Genomic DNA, 24,608 nt, shown 5'->3' on the forward strand with positions numbered 1-24,608 from the left:
ACATGATTAAACTATGAATTTTAAACCAAGTAGATAAACGAGCACCCAGGTGATCCATAGCTGAAAAATCTCTTGGCGCACATAATTTTTTTTTGCCCGCTACAAATTATCCATGACAAGATCCTATTCCTCAAATTTGAACATAATATGGTAAGTCATTTAATATTGATAAAAACAGAGTGGGGTAATGGGTTGATATTGTAAGCATTCTTGCCTATATAACATTTGTTGGGAAGTTATGATAAAAAGTCCTTGTTAGACTAAGACTATAGATACGCGAGGCTCGGTGGCGGGAAAATCAATAAAATATATATTAGTGACGTCATTTTAAAAGCGACATTTTGCAAAAAATGTTTGAACGCTACACCATTGTATCTCCTCAGATTTTCGGTCGCGTTTCGCTACTTTGTTTTTTATGCTTTATTCAGATCTAATCAAGGTGCTGGAAGAGGAAGGTGCGTTTCTTAGATTCCGCATTCTGATTTGCTGAACTGAGCAACGTGACAAATATACAAGTGTATACAGAAATGAAAACAATAATATAACAACGTCAGTTGAGAATTTATAGAAGCCTTTCACTCAGCAAAATCAGAAACCAAATTTGGCCTCTACCATGGGAAAATCATCAGTGTATTCATCTGTACCCGAATCTGCAGAGTCTTGTGTATCCACTTTTACTGCTTCTACAGTCTTATCTGGATCGAAGTCCTCCTCCGTACACCCGCCTGCTCCTACAATTCCCTTTTCGACTCAAACTCTATTTTCGCCGAGCAAGCAATGGGATGATTCAGTAGGTTAATAAATGCTAAAAAATGGGCTTTCAAATATTATTGTTTGGTCAAATGGGGAGACAGGATTTTAGTTACATTTATAAGACTTGATATATAATTGATTACTTTTCACTGTAAATTATTTTATTATTTTTTCCAGAAAATCGAGTTTCAACAATCACCAGAAGCACAACAGTCAAAGAAACGACGGCATAGTAGTGCTACGTGTGCCATTACCTCTTGTCCATCGCCATCTAATGTATCCTATCACTATTTTCCAAAGGATCCTACATTACTCCGAAATTGGGTAAAGGCCTGCAGAAGAGGATACAAGTTGAATCCAAAAACATCTCGCATCTGCAGCAACCATTTCAGCCAAGACTGTTATCAAAGCGATTTCCGTTTTAAGTTACTTGGAATAGTGTCTCGAAAGTTGCTCAAGAAAGGATCTGTTCCATCTGAAAATTTATACACCTCATCCAGCATTTCAAGCTTCACTATACCTTCTGAGCGAACAGAAAGGTCTAGGAAAAATGAGATCCACCAAATTACTCAACCTTTATTGGAAGTGGAGAATCTAGATTCGAGTGAAATGATCCCTCAAGTTGCAGAAATTCCTCCATTTCAAGCCTCTAATGTCAGTGTTGGGGATGAATGTCCCACATTCTCCGAGAAAGGAGAAACACTAATTCTGAAAGAAAAAATTCGCACACTGCAGGAAGAGCTAAAATTGTCAAAAGTGGAGACTTCAAATTTGAATCGTATTAACTTGTACTTTCAAAGTAAATCATGACTTACTCATAATTAGGACCTTTGATTTAGTACTACTACCTTTACCTATTAGGTCAAAATGCACTATAATGTTATATTCAATTTTTTGAAATACTGGAGTAATTTTTCGATTTTAACTCAATTTAACTTTTGTTTTAATATTCAGAGGATAATGAACATCCCGATCCTATAGAGTCATTACATCGTATGTATGTTATTACTGCTAAGTAGTCGAAAAAAAACCCCAAAAAGTATCATTATTTCGCTCTAAAACGTGTGACGTAGGCCTTTACACGCAGTGCTTTTTAGCATTTCATACGTCGGGGGTGGGGGGGGGGAATATTAAAATTAATACTAGAACGAACATCTTATAAATAACCAATGAAAAATTAACAAGATTTTAATTATATTTAATTTGTTTATGTTAAAATTCTAAACTAAAACGATCTACTATAAATATATATAATAGGGTAACTTAATTTCGAACTGTTTTCTTATAAGTGAAAAAAATCGAAACTCATCGATCGCCACACCAGAAATAAGAGTGATTCTAGGGATATACACAATTATTATATAGGATGTTCCTTCTTCAACCATAATGAATATATATACTAATTATTTTATTTTATACTATGTAGAATTGTTCTGATTAAAATTATCTTTTTCTTTATTTTGCATTGAGTGACTTATTCCAAGCCGTACTTTTAAGTATGCGGACAGTACGTTCACATGGGGGCCAGTGTTGAAATTTTAATTTAATTTTTAATTATCCATATTTAGGTCAAGAAGAACAAAATATCAAAGTATTAATGCTGAAATTCAATTGTAAGAGTTCGTTTGAGGTAATGGGTTAAATAATACAATCATTGAGGGAGTTGTAATATTTTCCCAGAAGAGGGTCCTACTCTCTGTCACTTTGTTTACAAAGAAATTTAAACAACGCACATGCCCTATTCAAATATGATATCATAATCTTTCCATATTCTTTTAATAATTATGGAGCCTACACAATCTCCCTAATTTTGATCGTCGTGAATGGTAATATTTCAATAATTGATTAATGTGTATCATTATTTGTTATTATGGTAATCAGTTCCTAATGAAAAAAAGAAATTCTGACTCACCGAAGAGTTAAAAAAATAATAATAATTGGTAGTCTAAAAAAATGTCATCTAAAAATCACGAGATTTTTAGATGACATTTTTTTAAATAACACTGTCCTTTAGTTATGAAAATATTAAAAACATTACAAAGGGAGTTTACTTTTGCATAGGTTGAGCTTGATCTTGATTTTCCAAAAGACATCAATCGTAGGAAGTTGTGCATCAATGCCATCAAACGTGCGAATTTGACTCCCACCAAAGACTCAAGAGTTTACCAAGTAATATAATCAACATTTTTACTATTAAATTAATGGGTTGTTGTATAATCATGTCACTAGGCTCCATATTATAATTATTCATACTTAATTTATTCGCTTTAGGCTCACTTTGAAAAATCAATGTTTCTGCAGAAGTCTTCAGAAGGACGGTGGCGTTTGGTACATAATGCAATTCCAACTTTATTTGAAAATATTAAGAAAAAAAACAAAACGAAAGCTTCTGTTTAACCGAAACAGAGACGCAGAAGAACTTCAAAGGAAGCAAAGAATTCGAATGTTAGAGTTTCGTATACTAAAACACATGGAACATCAAATAAGGAAGATTATCCTGATCACGAAGCTCAAACCCCATTCTCATCGGACATTTTTATACAAGAATCCCCTGAGATTGAAGTTTTAAGATACGTACCATGCTCTAATTGTATGAATTTAGTAGAGGCAAATAAATCTTTATATGCAAAAATACAGCATCTTCAAGCGAAACTTGCCCGGAACAAGCCTTCAATAATGTCAAATAAAGAAAGCCGTAAAAAGATATCGAAAAAGGTGGTATCTGTAAATGGTACAGTAGTATATTACTTTTATCATATTTATTGTTTTAGGCTCAGTTTTGTCGCAAAACCTATATTGAAGGGTTCTTGAATGACGATCAATTAAGATGTTTCTCCAAGAAAGGAAAGAACTCTAGAATCAATTGGTCAAGTCCAACAGTTAAAATAGCACTAAAATTAAGGTGAACAAATAAATAGAATGAATGAATTTAAGATTATTTTATGCCTTATTTTGAAGCTATGTCCTTTCTTATTAATTTGTAATGGTTTATTTCACTTTTCAGATTCGCTTGTGGTTCATCAGGGTATGAATCTCTTCTTCATCAAGGATTTCCTTTACTCTCGCGTAGGACATTGCGCATAAAAACTGAAGGCATTTCATTTGAAAGTGGTATTTTGAATGATGTTTTTAAGTTTTTGACGTTTAAAATAACGACCTTCAGTGAAAAAGACAAAAATTGTGTACTATTGATGGATGAAATGGTCATCAAAAAGTCTAAAGACTATGATCAACGGCTAGACTGTCTAATGGGACAGGAACATGAAAGGACAGGTTACTCTTCCAGAGCACACAGGGGAAAATGCGACACATATTCTTGTGATCATACTCGCTGTAATTGCAAGTAGATGGAAACAAGTCGTTGGTTATTTTTTTACTCCAGATTCAGTTAATGGGTCTGTACTGGGAAAAATTACGAAGGATGTTGTCGTACGAGCTTCTGAAATTGGTATACGTGTAAGATCAATTACCACAGATATGGGCCCATTAAACCAGGCGATGTTCTGTTGGCAGGGAGTTAATTTTGGAAGAAAAAATGAATTTGTCAGCTTCGTCCCTCATCCAGCAAATCCGAAATAAATTTTTTACTTTCTTTATGATGTTCCTCATCTTCTAAAAATCTTAGAACATCTTTAGGAAACAATATTGAAATTATTTGGTCATCCTTTTTGGGGAAGAAAGACATTTATCAAACCATATTGCTTCTGTAAAACATCTTCAAAAAACTGGTAGAGTTAGAAAAAGCTAAGGAATTGAAAATTGTTCCGAAGCTTTCTGAAAGTGTCATAAGCCCGAGCCACTTTTCAAAAAGGAATGTTGCTGACGCAATCACTTTTTTCCCCATGCAACAAGTGCGGGCCTGAGATATTCGACAATCCAGGAGTCTGATGGGTCAATTTTATTAATGCAGAATTTATTGATCTGATTCGTTCCTGGTGCGAACTCATGACATCTCGATCACCGATGATGGTTTTAAGTCATCAAATCTTGACAAATATAATGAAGCTATTCAGACTTTAAAAAAGGTAATCGAAGTAATTCGTTTATGTCATTTAGAAAAAAAGGTTATTGGAAGCCACGGCAAACTGGTATCATTTTTTAAGACAACTTCCATCCTCCCGTTGCACAAGGAACTCCTTGATGAAGGATTTTCATTCATTTTAACTGGAAAATTTACTCAAGATGCCTTGGAAAATTTAATCAGCCTTATTATGTACAAGAGCCCAACTTCAACATCATTAGAGGCTCAAAACAATCTAAGAATAATTGCTCCAAGTCAGTTCATGAGGGAAAAGGGATCTTCCAATTATCAATATGATGATGGCGAATATCTAATCGATTTCTTAGATGATTTAAAAGAAGGAATAAATAAATCTGACGAAGCGGATAATGGGTTTTTTCTTCAAGAACTAACTCCTCAGCTGGAAGAAGATAATGTGTAGTCTGAACAACTAACTGACGTTTTATATTATTTTGCAGACTATATTTTAAACCAAACTAAGACATATCAGTCTGTTTGTTTGGATTGTCTTAGTTTTGTTATTTTGGACACTAATGATAGTCGCTCGTATTCAAAACTCCTTGATCTAAAAGATTATAACGGCCAATCTTTATTCGTCTGTATCAAGAAAATCTTCGAAAGTTTATTTATTGCAGCCGAGAAGCGATTTTGCGACTTTATTAAAATTTAAAAAAAAATAATGATTTAAAAAATATAACAAAAATCCTGCAAATTATAATTGAAAAAGAAATAGCAAATATATCCCTAACCGATTGCGATAATATTAAGACAAAAATTATTAGAAAATATTAGCAAGTTCGCGTTAAGATGTTCCCAAAACTTTCTCGAAAGAGACGAACAGAGGAAGGAGGAACAATGTTCGGGCTAGCAAAAGTGCAAGTATGCATGAAATTGTGCAACACATTTCTTGATAATTGACCACATTACATTATATGTACAGTATGTCCAAAAATTGATGGTGGTATTAAAAATATCCTTTTTATAGTTAAAAAAAAAAATTGGTCGGGATAAAATGAAATTTGGCTGATACAATCATTAGGCAATATTGAATTTTTTTGATCCAATAATTTTCGATGATTGCATCATAAATCAGTATAAAAGGGCTTAGAAAACACCACATGATGTTAATTGAAATTCAATGGACAAACCCTTGCAAATCAGAAGGGCCGAGGAAGGAAGAAACAAATTAGCAACGTTTCCAAATTGGTGATTTCAAAACCTTTGCCCAAAAAGAGGCAATCCACAAAGAAACTTGCAGCAAGATTGACTTAAAAGGGCTATTCAATATCCAAGTAATCTGTCCACTACTACCTGAGGCACTCTTTGAATGCTTTGCCATATAAACCTCGTCTGAACCCTAAACGGTCAAAAACCAAAGGAAGACACGGCTTCAACTCTGTGATGAGCAGAAACACTGGACTGCAGATGACTGGAAATGTATCCTCGTTCAGTGATGAAAGTCCATTTGAGCTATTTCATGCCCCAAATCCCCGAACAGATCGGAGTTGGGTGAGAGATATGGGAGATGTGGAACCCACTCCAACTGTGAAATTTCCTCTGAAAATTCAGGTTTGGCCCGTTATCAGCCACTAAGCAGTGTCAGATCTTCACCTGATTCAACGAAGCCAAACTGTGACGACCGAGTGCTACGTAACGGAGATCCTCAGCAAGTCTCCGATGTCAGCTTTGTCTCGTACTGAAGAAATTGGAGCTCCTTTAAAGAGAAAATATTGTCTGACACATCAAGAGCCATTCTCACTACTACCAAAAGTGGTGTTCAGACAACTTGGATTCTTTCTGGGGCAAAGACACATGGCCTGCCAACAGTCCTGATTTGTCTCGCATTGAAAATTTGTGAGCGTTGGTCCAGAGGGAACTCAATGAAAATGCACCAGCAACTTCAGAGGATGAATAATAAAAAAAAAAACTGACAAAAGCTTGGGAAGAAATTTCTCCAGATACTTTGAATAATCTGAATGAAGGGATGCCAAAACGCATAAAAAAATGTATTAAGCTTAAAGGTCGTCATACTGGGAAGTAAATAATTTTTTCGCAAAAAAAATATCACTTGTTTAGGTTATTTCATGATTTTTTAAAAAAAAAAACCTCCAACAATTTTTAGACATACTGTATACTTTATATTTATTCCCTTGAGTCCTTTAAGTCAATCCATCATTTTTTAGACAAAAACAATTTCTTAGGATTTCAAAAATTATCCCGAAATGAAAGAGTTGCTTCAAATACCACGTGATGTTGCACTACAATTACAACTATGACAAATACTATAGTGTTATTATTGTACAAAATTCATATGAGTTGACCAAGTGGAATTTCTCACCAAAAAAGATGTTTTTCACCACAACAGGTAGCGTGATTGGAGTTTGTGCTCCTCCAGATAGTATTAGAACTCATTCGACGTGTCATCTACCTTTATAAGAGACTGAAAGTCTATATGTATCTTGCCTATATATAAATAAAATTCTAAAGCAACAGCAGATTTATTAAATAAATATATCTCTCTTACTATTTCTGGTGACGTCATTGGGACGAGTCTTAGTTATTGAGGCTACATAAATTGAAAAGTAAATTGGTTACTCAATATTTATTAAGCGATATTTCCCTAAATATAATACTAAAAGTAAGTTTTTAAATTAAATAAATTATCAAACACTAAGGATCAAAATGATGAGTAAACATTCTGGCTTCATCAGTATTGAATTTCTTTTCTTCGACAAGCCAAAATCCAAGCCTTCCCTCTTGCAAGGTCTTTCTGGAATCTGTGTTATGAAACGCCGTCTCATGGTTTTTTTTCAAATACTCACTGCACATTTCCGAGATAGCTCAATTAATTCCCTATGAAAAAATATAATTTATTTCCGAGCAGTAAATGACAAGACTTTCAAATAAAAATAATAATTATAGAACTGTACAAGTTTATTTGTTACTTTATAGGTGAATTACTCTACATTGAGTGATCAATTTAATCATGGTTTATTCCAATTAAAGATCCATGGCATTCATACCTAAATATAATGTATTTAATAAATATCTGGAAGTAAAAGTTGAACTTGCTCTCACAATAAATTATTAGAATTAATTTGAAATGAAATAAATGTCAACCCAACTTCACTATATGTGCCGTTGTGTCTTCAATTTGAGCAGTATGAGCGATAATAAATATTTTGGGCATTATAATAGGCAAAATATGGAATAATTCATGTCTAGTATGTTGAATAATCACTATTTAGGTTCTGCATCCATAATATAAGTTAAAAATTCCTGAGGTTAAAGGTACATATTCAAGCAGAATATGTACAGGGGAGGATGAGGCATCCTTAATAATAAAATTTTCAAAAATGAACCACAAGCATGTACTCATCTAGAAAATGAAATCAGAAACACTCATTTCAACAATTGGGGAGATCAACAAAAAGGCAGATCAAATCCAAATACAAGAGGTGACAATTCATGTTAAATAATGATCTTGAGTATTTGGTTGACGTGCAAAATATCATTTTGGACCCGAATAACAGATTGAACATAGCTATTCAAAATAAGGACCCATCTATATTTCAGGAAATGAGAAGAGTTTGTCTTACACACATATCATTAAAAATAGATAAACTCCGTGGTTCTAGTGGATCTTTCACTAATTTAGGATTTCTATCAAATTATACACAGGAGAAATGTGTTACCTTTGATGGAGTCATTGAACTTGGAAGATGTTTGTATCCGTTACTCCCGTCTCCATGGAATAAAATCATATCTTCCGGAGTACGAGAAAAGGATGAATGTATTTGCAAACGCAAGGAAGAATGAGATAAATTTTTTAAATTGAAAGGAAATTCATACTTAAATTGGTGAGAAAAGTTTATGACAAAGATTGGATGTTTATCCTGTCCCGTTTATTATAAGGTTGAGGCACTAATATCTTGCATGGAGGATGATGATCTTGATAATTTCATTTCCTATACAAGTATTTATGGTAATTCTTTTTTGAGTTATTATCACATCATAAAATACTTGGAAAAGATTTACAGGAATCCCTCTTTATTAATATTGACCATTCTTGAAGATGCATATTATATTAATGATTTGTATAGATTGTATAACAGGGACTCATTGATTGTTTTTTCTTTAAAACTCTTAAAAATAATTAACATTAAAAAGAATGCCAATGAAAAAGTCAATGAGGACAAAATTCTTAATCATTTATATGTAACTTTAGGAACAGTAAACCATCAAGATTTTAATGACTTTTGCACAAGAAAGGGGGTGCCACAGACCTACATTGAAAAACTTATATTTGTGGACAATGTACAAGATTGAAATGTATTGGGACCACAAGGTCAAAGTATTGATTTGAATCACTTCAGAATTTGCTTAACATACTATTTAGTTCGAAATTGTTATGTACAGGGGAGGTTTTAGTATGAGCATGGCTATAAAACGTGAGGGGGCCTTTTTGTTAAACATTATTTTTACACAGCGGCATTTTTTGGAACTATATAATTAGTACGTGATCAAAATTTTCCAAATTACATTCCTTGTATATTTATTCCTTTGTATATTTAAATGAATTATTTTCTCCAAATACACTAAAATGATATTATTATTTTGTACAAAAACCCAGAGTTTTGGTACTTATTTTTAACTAGCAGTAGTATCCGGCATTGCCTGGAGTTATTAGGCGTTAACGAACATACATATTGTGCTTTAATAATATATAAGATAACTCTCCAAGAAATCATGACTGTTACTCTCCATTTGTCATAAGCACTTTCAGACATAACTACTCAATACTTATATCAATTCATAAAGGCTCTTTCTTCAAGTTGTTATGTCTTTGATCAAAACATGTTTAGGATATACATCGGGGAGCACAGTGGATTCGGTGATTCGTTTTCATATACTGCTACAGATAAAATTTGCTTTATCAATGTAGATCCGGAATGTGTAGTAAAATTTATCCCCAAAAACTCCAACTCTACCGAAACTCAAATCCATTGTTCAATTTGATTAGTATATATTTTTCATTATGTTGTTAATTAAATGAATACCAGATACAGTAACTTGGACCCGAGACTTGACACTGGACTTTTACTTAAGCCCATATTTTGAAGACTTGTTTCCCGACTTGATCTCACATTCAAAGACATGCGATTTGACTTGGATATATTATAATTATGAACTGGAAATGGGCTCAAAAGAAATTTGAGGACTTGATAAAAATATTGAAGGAGTTTGACTTGAGACGACTTGGACTATCAATATAAGTACTTGTCTCCCTCTCCGGTTGAATACTATTAAGCTTTCAACATGGACTCAAGGAGTATCTACGCTTAGATTAGTTTTTAAGTCACTTGAATGATTTAGACGCGTCATATATGCATAATACTGTATCTTCCAGGATCCTATGATCCTGACTTGAAATAATTTCCTGTAATCGGTGCAATTAATGTCTAATGTAATTTTGCATTCATTTTCTCTTCCAGGATTATGATATCCTATTATTTTTTATTTAATCGCTGATAAAGTTTGTAATAATGACCTCTTTCAATTGAAATCAATCAATTTATCCTTTTTTTTTTTATCTGAAGATCAATTTTGTCTACTTTTAGTGCAATTTGCAACACATCCAAATGATTAATATGAATAATTAGTCAAAGAATATTAATGTAATCCACACTCAAATCTGAGAAAATAATTCTAGCTTGCTTTTGTATTGATAGGCTACATATATAAAACTGTCAATAGGAAAATTGAAGCTGCCATATTGGGGCATGGGGCAAATTGTTCTAAATCAAAAGTAAAAATGAGCCTAAAATTATATTTACCCATCCCACAAATTTGAATAATAAGCCTATAATTGACTGAAATATGTAGTTTTTAATGAACGAAAATTAAAAGATTGTTTTTACTCATGACGTAATTTATAGAACGCAACAAAAAAGGAGGATACATTATCGCAACCTCAACGTAATGCATGAGCGTTGGTTACTTATATTAGTTTGTAAATAAGGCGATAGAGAGTGTATTGCGACAAAATAATACAACACACTTAATGATATTTATTAGTGATGAAAATCGTGTGTATAATGGGCATGTAAAAGAGAATAAAAACGAAAATCAATATGGCAACTGACAATTTGAAGAATGTGGGTTGTTGGTATAGTTGGATCAGTCAAATAAAAACTAAAAATATTTTAGTCATAATGAAATTTATCAGTCCTAAGACTGGTCCTTATCAGCCTTTTATGGTAACTACAAAAGCTGAAATGACGTAGTTGCTAACTATTAAAGGACTCCTTTGAGTCCTTTACTATATCCTTTCAGCTGTTCAACATAACCTCTTTAAAAGAGGCAAGATAGCTGAAGTACAAAGTAGGAGGTTTTTGGCTAGAACTTTCTTTCATACGTTTTAGCTATCATTTATTATTTTCTTCGTTTATATATTATTCAATCCTAGCTATGAGTTAAAAATAGCTATAATGACAGCTTGGACTAAAAAACCGAGGTATCGGTCCTTTGGACTTTTGAATGGTAAAAGTAATCAATCCTATGACCAATTATTGTTTTTTATAAAATTTTTTTGTGACTCTAGTTTCCTTGATTGTAGAGAGTTTTTAATAATTAAATTTAAATTTTTTTTTTTTTGCTCCATACATGTTTAGAAATTGCAATTGTTCTAGGGGTAAACGTTCACCAAATTTGCTAAAAAATTTCTAAAATGCTCAGCCTTTCGAAATAAAGTAATTATTCAATGAAAAAATTTTAAAAATTAAATGTTTTGGAATTTTTTTTTCAAAAACCAGTAGCTATTCAAAAAAAATTAATTTTTTTGACAAAAAATTTCAAAAAACCCATTGCTATTTTAAAAAATTTCAAAAATCAATAGTTCAATTAAAAAAAAAAAATTCGAAAAAAATTCAAATATGTTTTTTGGGAGAAAAATTTCAAAAAAGCTATTCACAGAAAATTATTTTTTTGGGAAAAAAAAAAATGAATTATCAAATTTTCTAGTAAAAAGCAAAAAATCTTTTATTTCGGAGGGTTACAGCCCCTCCAGTTTATCCCTTGCAGACGCCTAGTGGCCAGGCTTGGTTTTTGGAATTAAAAAAAAAATATTTGACAAGTTAAATTTTTAGGAAAAAATTAAAATTTGTTCACAAATAATTAGAAAAATTACATTTTTTTGGAAATAAATTTAAACAATCAATAACTGTTTACCAAAATTTACATTTTTGGAAATAAAATCAAAAATCCAAAGCTGTTTGAAAAATATTCAATTTATGGAACAAAATTTCAAAAATTAAATAGCTAGCAAAAATTTCAAATTTTTAATTTTTCCGAGAAAAATTTCAAAAATTCACAGCTATTCACAAAAATTTCTAAAATCAACTACTGTTTACAATGATTGCCAAAGATGATTTCAATGCTTCTTTCTAATCCACTTTGCATATTTTGGGTGTTAGTTTTTATATTCGGATTCCCGTTGATAAGTGGCGTTGTCAGACATGGTTTGTTGCATCTCATCGACACGAAGGACTAGTCTTTTATAAAACTATTATACTACATAACCATTTCGATTTAACTATAGATATTACTACACCAATAACATTATCCAATCTCGATAAATAATATTGGAAAATTTGTAAATAATCAAATTCAATGTAATTATATTTATAGGTGACAATGCGTAGTTTCTTCCAAGTCACGCATTGGATTTGTGGTTTACTGAGCCTTATACAGACAAGGACTTTGAACAACAATACAACAACATTTATAGTAGATCCATATTTTATGACTCTCATCCAGCAAGAGGAAATAGAAATGACTTTTGGGCTGGTTTACGCCACTACATGGGTCTGTTCGTGTTGGTAAACTTATGTTTTTTAATGACGAACTTAATATCTCCGCTAACGCAAATGTACCTGGTTCGTATGTGTATGGCGTGGGATATCTTATTGCCATCGATAATTACCTCGGGGAGCGAGTACCATAGATGTGATGGTAGTAGGTCAAATCGTCGACAAAACGTCGAATGGACAAAACGTCGACCGGGAAAGATTACGTTCCAAAATATGTAAAACAGTTTCTACGACATTTCACTCCAGATATTTCCCGCCCAAGATATTTACCCCACTTCGCCTATGTAAATTACCAGTAAGAAACCCTTACAAACCTTAATTTATACCTAGAAATTTGGGCCATTTTGGGTACCGACGGGCCCCAAAATGAGATGAAACACACAGCTGTTAATTAAATCACTTTTAAGGCCCCTCTCAAATTAATAGTTATAACGTTAATAAATATTAAATTTTTTTATTTATGTCTTTATTTTCTTATACGAAATAAAATAGACATTCCCCCTTCTACATAAACAACAGAAGGGCCCCTCACCCCCCCCCCCATTTATACCCCAAAAGTTGGGATGTTTTCATGTGTCACCGGTTTTTGCAAAAAGGATGAAACCCACCACCGTCAGTTACCTCGAAAAGGCAACTCCCAACACCTCAATTTACAACCAGGTAGTTGGGTCTGCTTTCGGGTACCCCCGGTTCCCTAAACGAAATGAAATCCGAAACAGCCTCAAATGTCCAATCCCCTGAGGGATGTAAATGGGGGTTAAATGTAAGTAGTGGTGGTGGGTTTCATCCCACTTTGGGATCTGAAGGCACTCATTTTGGGACCAGACTGTTACCGAAAAGGCCCCAACATTCGAGCTGTATAAGGGTGTTGGGAGAGGTACTTTCTGGTAGTTTATATAGGAGTAGTGGGGGTATCTTTCAGGCGGAAAATGTCTGAATGGGATATATCGCAACACCATTTGGAAGAACAGCTTATTTTATATTCTACTGTCGACGTTTTGTCTGGTTGACGTATGGCCCATTCGACGTTTTGTCCATGCACCTTGTAAAAATATACTTAATACCTGTAAAAACATATATAATTATTCAAACGTCGAAGGTGTGTATCAGTGTAGATTGATCCAATTTCTCAGGGCACTAGGATCATGGCATAATCAAATAAACTGTCAGTTTATTTGCCTATGCCCTGAGAAATTGGATCGACTTACACTGATACAATACAGAAGTATCCATTGAAGTTCTTTTTGTTCCTGTGGGTAGGAAGTGAAATTGTATCTTGGCTTTCTTTTCTTGTTGTACTGCTGGTCCTCGAATCATCAGAGGAAGAAGAACTTGAGTATGAGAATTCTCTGTCCAACGTTTTAATAATTCTTCTTTAAATTGTTTCATGTCCTTCTGTTCGTCGTCAAACGATACTTATGATTGAGAACTAAGAGCCTCCACTGAGCCTGGAATTGCATTCTTCAGATCTTCCTTGGATCTCGTCAGGTATGTCTTTCCCCATAGGAGATTGCTGTTCGAAACATGACTTACTAGGGTGTATGAGTAATTCTCCATTATCTCGACGAACTGTGCACGTTGAGGAAGCTATTTTTCGTATTGTTCGTAGTCGCTATCGTTCCGACTTGCTGGACTTAATTAGATTAACTGCAGGCAGCGATGGGATGAGAGAAATAAACACAAACCTTGTTCCTTGTTTATAGGCAGGAATTACTCCGATGTCGACCCTCAATTCTACTCTTCGACTAACAAGGCAATTTATAAGGCATGATTCTTTTCATTCAGTCCATCAGGGGTGTCTGTAAAGGGTGTGGTCGAGAGGTTGTAGATCCAAATTCAGATTTTTTTCTTCTTATTAATAGAAAATTTGAAATTTGTTTTCCAAAAATTAAATAATTTTTCATTTTTTTTCCGGAAAATATAATTTTTGGAATTTTTTTCCAAAAAAAAATAATTTTCTGTGAATAGATATGGATTTTTGAAATTTTTCTTCCCAAAATTTAACATTTTGAATTTTTTCCCAAAAAATTTAATATTTAAAATTTAATTCAAAAATTTTAATTTTTTGTAATCAGCTGTGGATTGTGGACATTTTATTGTATAAAATGTAATTTTTTGATAATAGCTATGATTTTTTTTATTAATAGACATGGATTTTTGAAATTTTGTTCGAAAAATTTTATATTTAATTTTTTTTTTTCAAAATATTTAATTTTTCATTTTTTCCAAATTTTTTAATTAAAAAAATGCATAAACCAAGACTCCCCCAATGAAATCCTACAGATGTCCTTGTCTATATACATTAAATTAGAAAACCCCTGAGCCATTAATTGTTATATTTATTCCATACCATTGGCTTTTTGCTGATTATTCATTAAATAAAGTATAAGACTCGAATTTTCTAAAAATGAAGGTGAGGCTTCCTCTCGAGTAACCAGGCCCAGTAAAAAAGTATTCAAACTGATTTGTTAGTTATGAAAATCGTGTGTATTTTGAGAATGTTAAAAAAAAAAAAGAAATCGAAAATCTACATTCCCACAATTTCAAGAATGTCTTGGAGGAGACCAGCTACAAACAGCTGTGAGAAGGGGAGAAGGAAATAAATAATGCCATGAGCTAAAATTACTCTGATATAAATCCTCAATTCTACTCTGTCCCAAGAAGGACTTACAATTATATCTCTGCAACAAATCCTCAAGGTTCATGTATGTCTTTTATGATGACACAATATGAATGTTCGATCGAGTTTTGAATATAATTAAATATAGTAAAAAAGAAAGCTCATTCTTCAGGAGTTATATAATAATGACCACTAGTTTTCAGTCGGTCTGTAATTAGGACTGAAGCCTTGTTCAGAGATGTCTTGGTTTGATTAGGTTCAGTCATAAAACTGATACAATTCGGTCCTTGATGTCGTCACTCATCTATAATTATTCTTTTTTGAATCAGTTAAAGTACTGAGAGTCCAAAGACCGAACGGTCTTAAGAACCAGTCCTAAGAATGGAGTGGGCCTAATGTCCAACGGTCTCTGCACCATTCTCTGCATCTGGTGTGGAGGAGATTGCGAACGCGTTTCTTTTTTTGTCGTTATTCTGACATTTTTACACTTACAGACTCGGCATCAAAATAAAACTTGCTTATTTTTGTTTCACCTGTCCTTTAAATACATATGAAACCTCCTAATTAAAAATTAAAGGGGTACAATGCAAGTTTTGCGTTCCCAATCTGTCGGAGTTTGATGGTATATGTACTACCCGTAATATAAATTCGAAAAAAAGTTGAAAACAAACCACTCTAGTGTCCATGTTGATTTGCGTTTTTTTTAACGTGCCCAAAATACACACAATTTCCATCACTGCTCATGATTCCTCAGTTCATTTTAGGTTTTTATTTTATTTGTACATTCCGGGAGGTTAAATTTGCAAAGAAAGACAAACAATAATAAATGGCGACCTTGTAATTAATTTTATGTAAATGATCGTTTGTATTTTGGCGTCAATAGGGATGTTCAATAGAGTGGTTTGATTTCCAACTTTTTTCAAATTATGATGAGAAATTGTTCTGAAATGTTGTCATTTGGTATCAAAATTACCTATTCAAAATTGTAGTGTCCTACGAGGTCATCTTTAGGTCGTCCATCTCGATCAAATTATGTATAGTAATTTTACATTATATAATTTTGATACACATTTTTTAAATCTATAAAAAGTGTTTAAAAAGTTCTTTTCTAAAAGAGAAAAAATTTGGAAATATTTGATGATCTGCCTATAGCCAGCAGGGTAGCTTTAGAACAAAGGAACTTTATAAATGTTTTTATACCTTTGAATAATGTCTATCATAATTTGTTATTGCAAAATAAGGATTAATGCTGTATTTTAATCTCCTTTCAAACTTTGATTGAGATGTGCGAGGTATAGATGACCTCGTAGGACAATGCAATTTTGCATAGGTAATTTGCATACCCCAAGGCAACTTTTCCGCCCTACTCGTATTCGAAATTCGAAAAGAGTTAAAAATCAAACCAGCCTAATGTACAAACAACTAAGGATATTGTTTATTATTTCTAAGGTTAGGTTATTGAGTAATGTCACAAACACGTAAAAAATAAAAATATGATTTATAATATGCAGAATGATTTTCATATTTTTTCTAAATATTATACAAAAAAAAAAAGACATTTGTTCTCTATGACAATCATGATGTTTTTTTTTAAAGTTTGAAGTACGTTGTTATAATTGTTATTTCAAATTTATTTATTTTTTTTAAAGAAAAAAATATAATGTTTTTTTCTCTTTAAAAAAATCAACATACAAAATCAAGGATACGTTGTAATAATAATTAATCATTCACTTAGGAGAGGATCGGGTGAATTTGAATGGCAGGGGATCTGGAGTAGAATCGTCTATAGAAACAGGGGCTGTTCTTTGCAAAAAAAAATTTGAAATTTTTTTGTAAAAAATTTAACTTTTTGTAAATAGCTACGGATTTTTTTAAATCTTTTTGTATAAAATTGAATATTTGAATTTAAATTTTTGATTTTTTTTTCAAAAATATAACTTTTTGTGATCAGTTGTTGAAATTAATTTTTAGACTTAAAAAACCAAGCCCGAACCCCTTCCGCCCCACAAAAATACAGTCCTGCGGACGCCCCTGAGAGCCTCTTCTCTAATGTAATAAATTGCTAAATATTTATTCATTCAAAATATCTTGATGGAGCCTCATCAAATGGCTTTCAGTATAAATATCAAAATGATTTGTCTCACTTCATTGGAATTTTTTATGATTTCTTTTATTATAAATTATATTTTACGAAATTTTGTGAACATATTTTAATTTGTTTTTACAGTTATTATAGAAATATTGTTATTATTAATTAATGTAAGTGCTGATTCATTTTGAATTGAGGATACTTCAACAGTCGGCTCAAACCGTTCTAACAATTAATTAAACAAATAGTTAGAAATCACTGACATTGAGAGGCTTGGCATGATGCCTCATGGAGTTGGCCGGACTTCTGATGATCTTGGCGTCCACATCCTCCATAATATCGATTTTCCGGCGTCTACGACTCATAGGTAATCTATCATGGCTCAGACCTTAAGTAAATATGCTTTTAATCTGATAAACGAGACTCTGGGAGCACCCTACGACCTTCATTTCTTCCCGACACTCAATTTGACGTGCAGCAAATCCGACACCCCTTGCCGTCTCTTAGTTTTCTTTGTTGACAACTGTTGACTTTGAAAGTTTTTTTTGTTTTGTTTGTTTATTAACTGCATCCTAGTATTTTAAAATATTCACTCTGAAGTAATCCAGATTGATTTTAAGTCTAGTCCACTATTTTACCTCGCACACTCCAAGGTTAATACAAATACAAGGTTATACCATAATTCTTTTCCAACTGATGTTTGACTTCCGCCTCGTTTTTGTAATAGTGACGTTATAGAGTATAACTGTTACCAAGAGTAGCTATACATATATCGCCTTCCTTGACTGTTACTGTTGGAGTACCGCTGTTAAACTATGAGTCATAATCTGTCTGTCTTGCCCAGCAGTCGTTACGGTACATTAAATTGAAAATTCTGGCATGCCCGATTATATATAGCATATAGCCCTGTATTTATATTAACCTGGGCACAGACTTGACCAGTGGTTGGTGAACAGGGCTAAATTACCTCAAATGGGTTAAGTAGAATATTTTGGGGGGTAGTACCTCTGTTGTAGATGAATACCAAGTACTAATCCTTCAACTCTAATACTACCAAGCCATTCAATAAGTCCCCCGTTTGACATGAATCATTAATGTGGTGGTTCTCAACGGCAGTGATGGTCAGTAGACACCCGCTGCAAAGAAATATTGCAATTTAAAGCTTTTTTCAAGAAATTGGAGGTCATCAATAGGGTGTACCATGAATAATGAGCTAGGTTCGTTATCACAAAAAATTAACAAGATAGCTCAAAATTTCTAACGGCATTGTTCTTATCATATACTTTTGTACTGGGAGAGGTTGGGTGATGTCACACAAGTACTATAAATAGTTGACAATCGCACCATTTCAATCTATCACCACTCTCGCCGCTGCAAATGGAGACACCTGCTTTTCGCTCCCACTTCTTGATCCGGTACAATCTCGGCAAGACAGTCAACGTGATCCACATAGACGTCGTCTGTACCTTTCCTAACACCTGCCCTCACCTCTCCACTATCAAGAGATGGATGAAGGACTTCGATAGTGGGAGTTTTGCCCTGGAGAAGAGGACACGCCTTGGACGTCCTCGGGAGACAAGGACAGAGGAGAACGTCGCCCAAGTGAAGTGTCTGATCTAGCGTAACCCCCAAAAGAGCACTTGTGAGGTTACTGCTGAAGTTTCCCTACCACACACAACCGTCACCAGGATTATCAAGGAGGATCTTGGCCTCATCAAGGTCTTCAGTTGAAATAAGGGAGTTTCTGACCCGAAGTGACGTGGAACCGGTCAAACAGAGCCCTTACAGCCCAGATCTGAACCTTTGACCGGTTCCTGTTCTGGAAATTGAAGCATCTGCTCTGTTATGACGAGTTTGGGGGCATGGGATGAAGAGGGTGAGCGAAGACGAACTGCTCGACCAACTCAAAAAGCTCCGGGAACACTGCCATGACGTCATCGCAGTCGGAGGGGATTATATTTTCTAATTTAGATGTGTTTTTATGAATTTAGATGAAAATTTTGAATTATAATGGGTCAGGCTCAATATTTATGGTACACCATTGTTAACAGACTAACGTAATTTCCAGTTAGTATTAACCTTTACACAGTACGTCTCAAAATATCATTGCACTCTGATCCTTAGTTAAGAGGCAGGAGTCGTTTTAGTTAACCCAATTGTAAAAAGGAATTTTAGCGTCTTCTCTCCAATCAACTGGCAATCTATTTCTTTTTTATTAGTGGTGTATTTATCAATTGAAGGATACAGAAGAATCAACGTACGAATGAATAAATTAATATTTAACCATTCTAAGGTAGGGTTATTTGATTAAAATCATACTTCTATAATATAGAAATAAAAATCATGAAAAATTAGCAGCCATTTTGATCCACCATATATTTTTTTTAATACAGCATAATTAAAGAAAAATGACCTTGTCTACTTATACAACTCAAATAATTATTTCCTGATTATGAATCAAGTATATTTCGTCTTTATTAACTAAATTTCTACTGAGTTTACTTATAGAACTGAAATAATTTCTACTTTATTATAAATTTAATATATTTTGTCCTTTTTAACTTTTCACAGCTTAGAATGTACTTGTCCATAAGATGAGAAGACTCCTTCTACTCCAGATTACGAGGCTATGGCAGTCATAAGTTGATCAACTGCAGAGAGAATGTCACTACTGTAGCTGACCAGAAAACCATTCAGTAGCTGCCATGGTCTTCGTTCGAGGCTCTGTAAACTTAAATGACTGAAAAGAAGGCGATCTAGCCTGAAACTTCATGATAATAGGAACAAGTGCTGGATATTTCTCATTGGTATTTTCTATTGCCATATTCATCTCCTCTTCATTCCCCTGGAGTGAAGAATCAAGCTGTTAGCAAGAAGAGAAGCATTTTTAATCAACTGTTTATTCCTTTTTTTTCACCGATTTTTCCAACCTTGCTGGTTGTTTTTGAGGTGGTCACATAACTCTTTCCAAATATTGACTGCTCGAGAAATAATGCATTTGTCCCTTTGTACCTGGTCCAGAACCGTAGGTATTGGCTGTAATTGAGCCAATAGCTCCTCAGCAGTGCTTCATAAAAATCGATTTTAATCAAATAAATCAGATGAACAACCTTGTTCTATAGGAATAATTATAATATTTTGTAGAATATCTTTCTCAAGTCGGGATGGGAGGCATGTTCTGTTTGGATTCATTTCTTGAATGATATATTTATGCAGAGTGGAACGACGACTGGAGAAAGTTATGGCGTGGAGGAAGTAGAGATAGGACAGGTATTCGAACCGGATCCCAAGTACCTGGTTAAGGTTTAAGTAAACTTGTATTATCTGAAAAGATTCGACACCACATTTGTTGCTCTTTACGATGAAGGTGGTGTCCAGGTCGTACCAGGCTGTCATGATGACAGCTGGGAGAAAATCCAAATTTTAATAAACCTCAAACTGTAGTCCAGGGGTCTAGAAGAGGACCAGACGGAGGCCGGTCAGAAGTCAATCATGTAGCTATTGCATTAGTTTTGGATTTTCTTGGGTATATAGGGCTATAATGAACTTCTTGATTTTGTAGGGAGGATGGAGATGCCAAGAGTCTCTATAGCCTTCTCTGCATACACTTTTCTTTTTTTATGTTGTTGTTCAGAAATTTTAATGTCACAGCATTAAAACAAGGGTGACTGGAAGTTTTGCCCTCATATATATTTTATAGCATAAATATATCTTTGCACTTATTTTTTCGGGCTTCAAACGGGTCTTCCTTCATTTGAAGTCCATTGTAATTCATTTTTTTTAACTCCCATTATAGTAAAGAGGCTTGGAGAACACAAATACGTATCAAAGTCAACATTTTGAGAGCCCAAATCAAAGTTAAAACTTCACTTTTCAGACTCAGATCACTTATTTCTCAAGTGACGTGGAATTTTGGATGAAATTACTTTACCTTTACTCTCGAGCACTTAGAACTTGTCGAGGAATAAAGGATATTGGTGGCAAAAAAGTCATCAAGTACCTCTCATTCCCAATAGACAGCGTTTCAATATATATATTATAGAATTCTTGCTATTTGACGGTGTGCAATTTTGATCGAACAAGTTGAAAGGTCTTGACGATGGATACCACATTGTCACAAGGCAGCTCAACTCACTTAAACGACTGTAACATAACTCATGCGCATCAAAAATCCCTTAAACTTTGGCGAGTAACTACAAACAGATGTTAGATAGATGTGACTAGCTACCATCTTCAAGCTGAGGTCGGAAACTTTGAAGACCACCCTGTATACAAATTTGTACAAATATTTCAGTACGTGTATGTAGGTATGATTGAATCCAATGACTTGCAACTTACGGAAATCATGTTAAATTATAACCAATCAATCAAGAAATGGCATGTCAACATACTTATACACATGAGTAAGTATTGTATAGATAACAAAAATGTATGACTTTGAAGAAGCACACACACACACACACAAAAGTCTATTACAAAAAGTAGTAATCCCATGCGTCGAAGATGAATTATGGATTATCATTATTCATCTCTTTCATCACACTGTTCAAGATTTTTGTATTTTACTTTTTTTGCCATAGAATAATTATATTTCTTCTCTTTATTCTGATATACCGTGTGCAAACTAAAAGTGAAAGTTTACACACTTTAAAATTATCAAATGGTAAAACACTGATTTTAATAGCATCGACCAGGATTGCTGCCTACTTTCATCATTTGGAGGAAGGGGACGACTTATACCCAAAATGATCAATACTGTAATAAAATTACTGATACCGGGTGGTCTTTCCAAATCTGAGGACTTACTAATTCAATAATTAATGAAGTTTGAGTGATTGAAATTACTTCATCTTTCGATATATTAAAGCATCAACAATTAGTTACAAAAAACAAAACAAAATACTCTAGTTTACGTACAAGTCGAGAAAATGATACTTGAACGTGATAGACAAACTTCCACTTGTACACTCCATGCAGTTGGGACTCTCCAGGACCATCGTCTACGCCTTCTGCAAGTCCGAAACTTTGGAGAGGAAGAAGTGATCTTTAAAAAGACCAAACTAGAGCAGGAGGAGTTAAAGAAATCACCCCAGGCCAATCCCCTCAAGCCCATGGGGCTAATTCAAGATATCTCGTGGTTTCACACCAGACTGTCTGGATCTGTGTTTCCCAAATTTTTTGTGAGTTCGACATTTAAAATATGTAGCTAAACACTTTGCAACCCCTAGACCTCTAATGATAAATATGGATAAAGGCCATGTACCCCTATCACGTTCAACACAGAGGGAAATAATAAAAGTTTTTTTGATCAAAAATAAGAAATAATCGAGTGTATTGTAAATACCAAATCAGCAATATATGTACACCATGAAATCTTTTCTGTAGTATTTAATCTCTTTTTTGCTTTAAATAAAGTCAAAATTGAAACTCTTAAGTAAATAATATTACAGGCTGTGGATGTGCAAATAGTTTTATAAACGAATCAAGATCTTAATTTGACGGATTTGCAAAGGAGGTATATTCTAAGTTTAATTATGGACAGAACAACCCAAAGAATTGGAGATAAGTTAATGCGGAAAAGGTTTTCTCACATAAATAAGTTGAGTCAAATGGTATAAGTAAATCGGTAGCTGCTTTAGCCGGGGGTGGGTACTCATTCCTAACCAAAATCCAGAATTGTTCAAGTGTTACAAAATCTGTTTTTTTTTGTGTTTGTTCGCAATAAAGTTCGATAAGTGCATCTTCCATATCAGACCATAGATGACTAGCTTTGGCGGTAAATGGGTTGTTTCCAGTTATGTTTTTCTGGAGCACTTCTGGGAAATACTTTTGAAAGTGATCCAGAAGAAACTTATAAAAGAATTACATTCATCATTGTTTCTATCAAACTATCAAAAAAGTGGTCGGTAAGAGTTTTTTTCCCGTTGAAACACTCTTTTGAATGAGTCCTTTGAACTATTGTTTGACAATTATGGCCCCCTACAGCCTGATGCCAGCCCCATCGACTAGACCTTTTGGTTACATGTCTGAGGGAAACTAGTATCCTTCATCAAAACACCGAGGCCCTCAATGCCATCGTCAGCCAGCACTATTAGGCGATGTCAGATACCATAGAATAATAAAATTCTTATGCTCAGAAATTGTTGGGCCAGCGTATTGAATGATACTTCAATCTCTTTCAATATGTGTACCTAATTATGGGCGTGTGAAGTATTGATATATCTTAATAATATCATTCAATACCTAAATATCGTATCATGATAAGTTACACCTATTGTTACAGGCCAGATTTATAGTGTTAATTCTGTTGAAATTCTACTGTTTATTCATAAATTATATCTTGTTGAAGTTTAAAATCCAAACTGAACAGATTTTAATGGACCACTCCGTATAAATTGACTTATTATAACCTAGCAGTTATCATGTGTCGACAACAGACAAACGTTGCTATCATAACGTAGAAGATAAATTCCCCAGAAATCCTTTTTGTTATTCACCTTTTTTTCATGAGCACCCCCACGCGTAGTTACTCAATACTTACATATATGTTACACGTAAAAAAATAACCTGGGAGTCCTTCATTCTTCGGTTTTCAAGGAATTCATGAACAAAGAGATTCCCAATTTGAAAAGTTGTATTATATTGATGTAAGTAGTATGCAATTTATGTATCAAATATTTTGCTAATCTTGTAGCACACTGATATAACATATATATTGAAAAGGTTTTGTTGATCAGTGAAGCAGGGATCCGTTCTCAATGAAAGGGGGCTTCCAAATATCCAATACCCTCTCCCTTTCCGATACAAAAAAATATTTAAATCGGTCACTTCCCCAGTCCCCTCCCTTCCTCGTCAACTGACGTCATAAATGTAAGACACTTTAAATGAAAATATTGACACAATTTAGTAATAAGTCTAAAAAAAGGGTGGCATTTAAGAAAGGCCGCCTTTGGGAGGGGAAGAGTAAAGGGCCCATTATTTGCTATTAGAGTTTGAAAAATGAGGTATAAGTTCGTGGGGATGGGGGGGGGAGTGTTAAAATCCAATACAACATTAGCCCAACTTTTCGGATGCAAAATGATTTTTTAAGCACTCTGAAAAAAAAAAAAAATTCCGGCAAATACCACCAAAACTATTTTTCACCCATGAATGCGTATTTTTTTGATATTTTTTTCAAAGTAGTAAGGAAAAACTCGCAAAGGTGGAGATTCTTAAAACCTTTTTTATACTTAAAGTAATAGTTATATAATATTT

The 24,608-nt window shown here is 33.7% G+C and overlaps 1 protein-coding gene and 1 long non-coding RNA gene across 2 annotated transcripts; both read left to right on the plus strand.

The window, feature by feature from the left end:
- Positions 1-218: 218 nt before the first annotated feature.
- Positions 219-2,211, plus strand: LOC121125468 (uncharacterized). The gene is made up of 2 exons (XM_040720667.2): positions 219-790; positions 931-2,211. Exons 1-2 carry the CDS (start codon positions 614-616, stop codon positions 1,561-1,563), a joined length of 810 nt encoding a protein of 269 aa, XP_040576601.1. The 5' UTR covers positions 219-613; the 3' UTR covers positions 1,564-2,211.
- A 571-nt stretch (positions 2,212-2,782) lies between these two features.
- On the plus strand, positions 2,783-5,532 carry LOC121125718 (uncharacterized). Its single transcript, XR_011782127.1, has 4 exons — positions 2,783-2,922; positions 3,025-3,468; positions 3,525-3,619; positions 3,758-5,532. It is a non-coding gene; the product is annotated as an uncharacterized lncRNA (long non-coding RNA).
- Positions 5,533-24,608: the final 19,076 nt, after the last annotated feature.

Source organism: Lepeophtheirus salmonis, chromosome 10 (assembly GCF_016086655.4).
Source record: "Lepeophtheirus salmonis chromosome 10, UVic_Lsal_1.4, whole genome shotgun sequence".
Classification (NCBI taxonomy): Eukaryota; Metazoa; Arthropoda; class Copepoda; order Siphonostomatoida; family Caligidae; genus Lepeophtheirus; species Lepeophtheirus salmonis.

Coding starts and splice junctions, on each gene's coding strand:
- LOC121125468 (XM_040720667.2), top strand. CDS start 614: ATGGGAAAATCATCAGTGTATTCATCTGTACCCGAATCTGCAGAGTCT. Junction 791..930: donor GCAAGCAATGGGATGATTCA/GTAGGTTAATAA, acceptor TATTTTTTCCAG/AAAATCGAGTTTCAACAATC.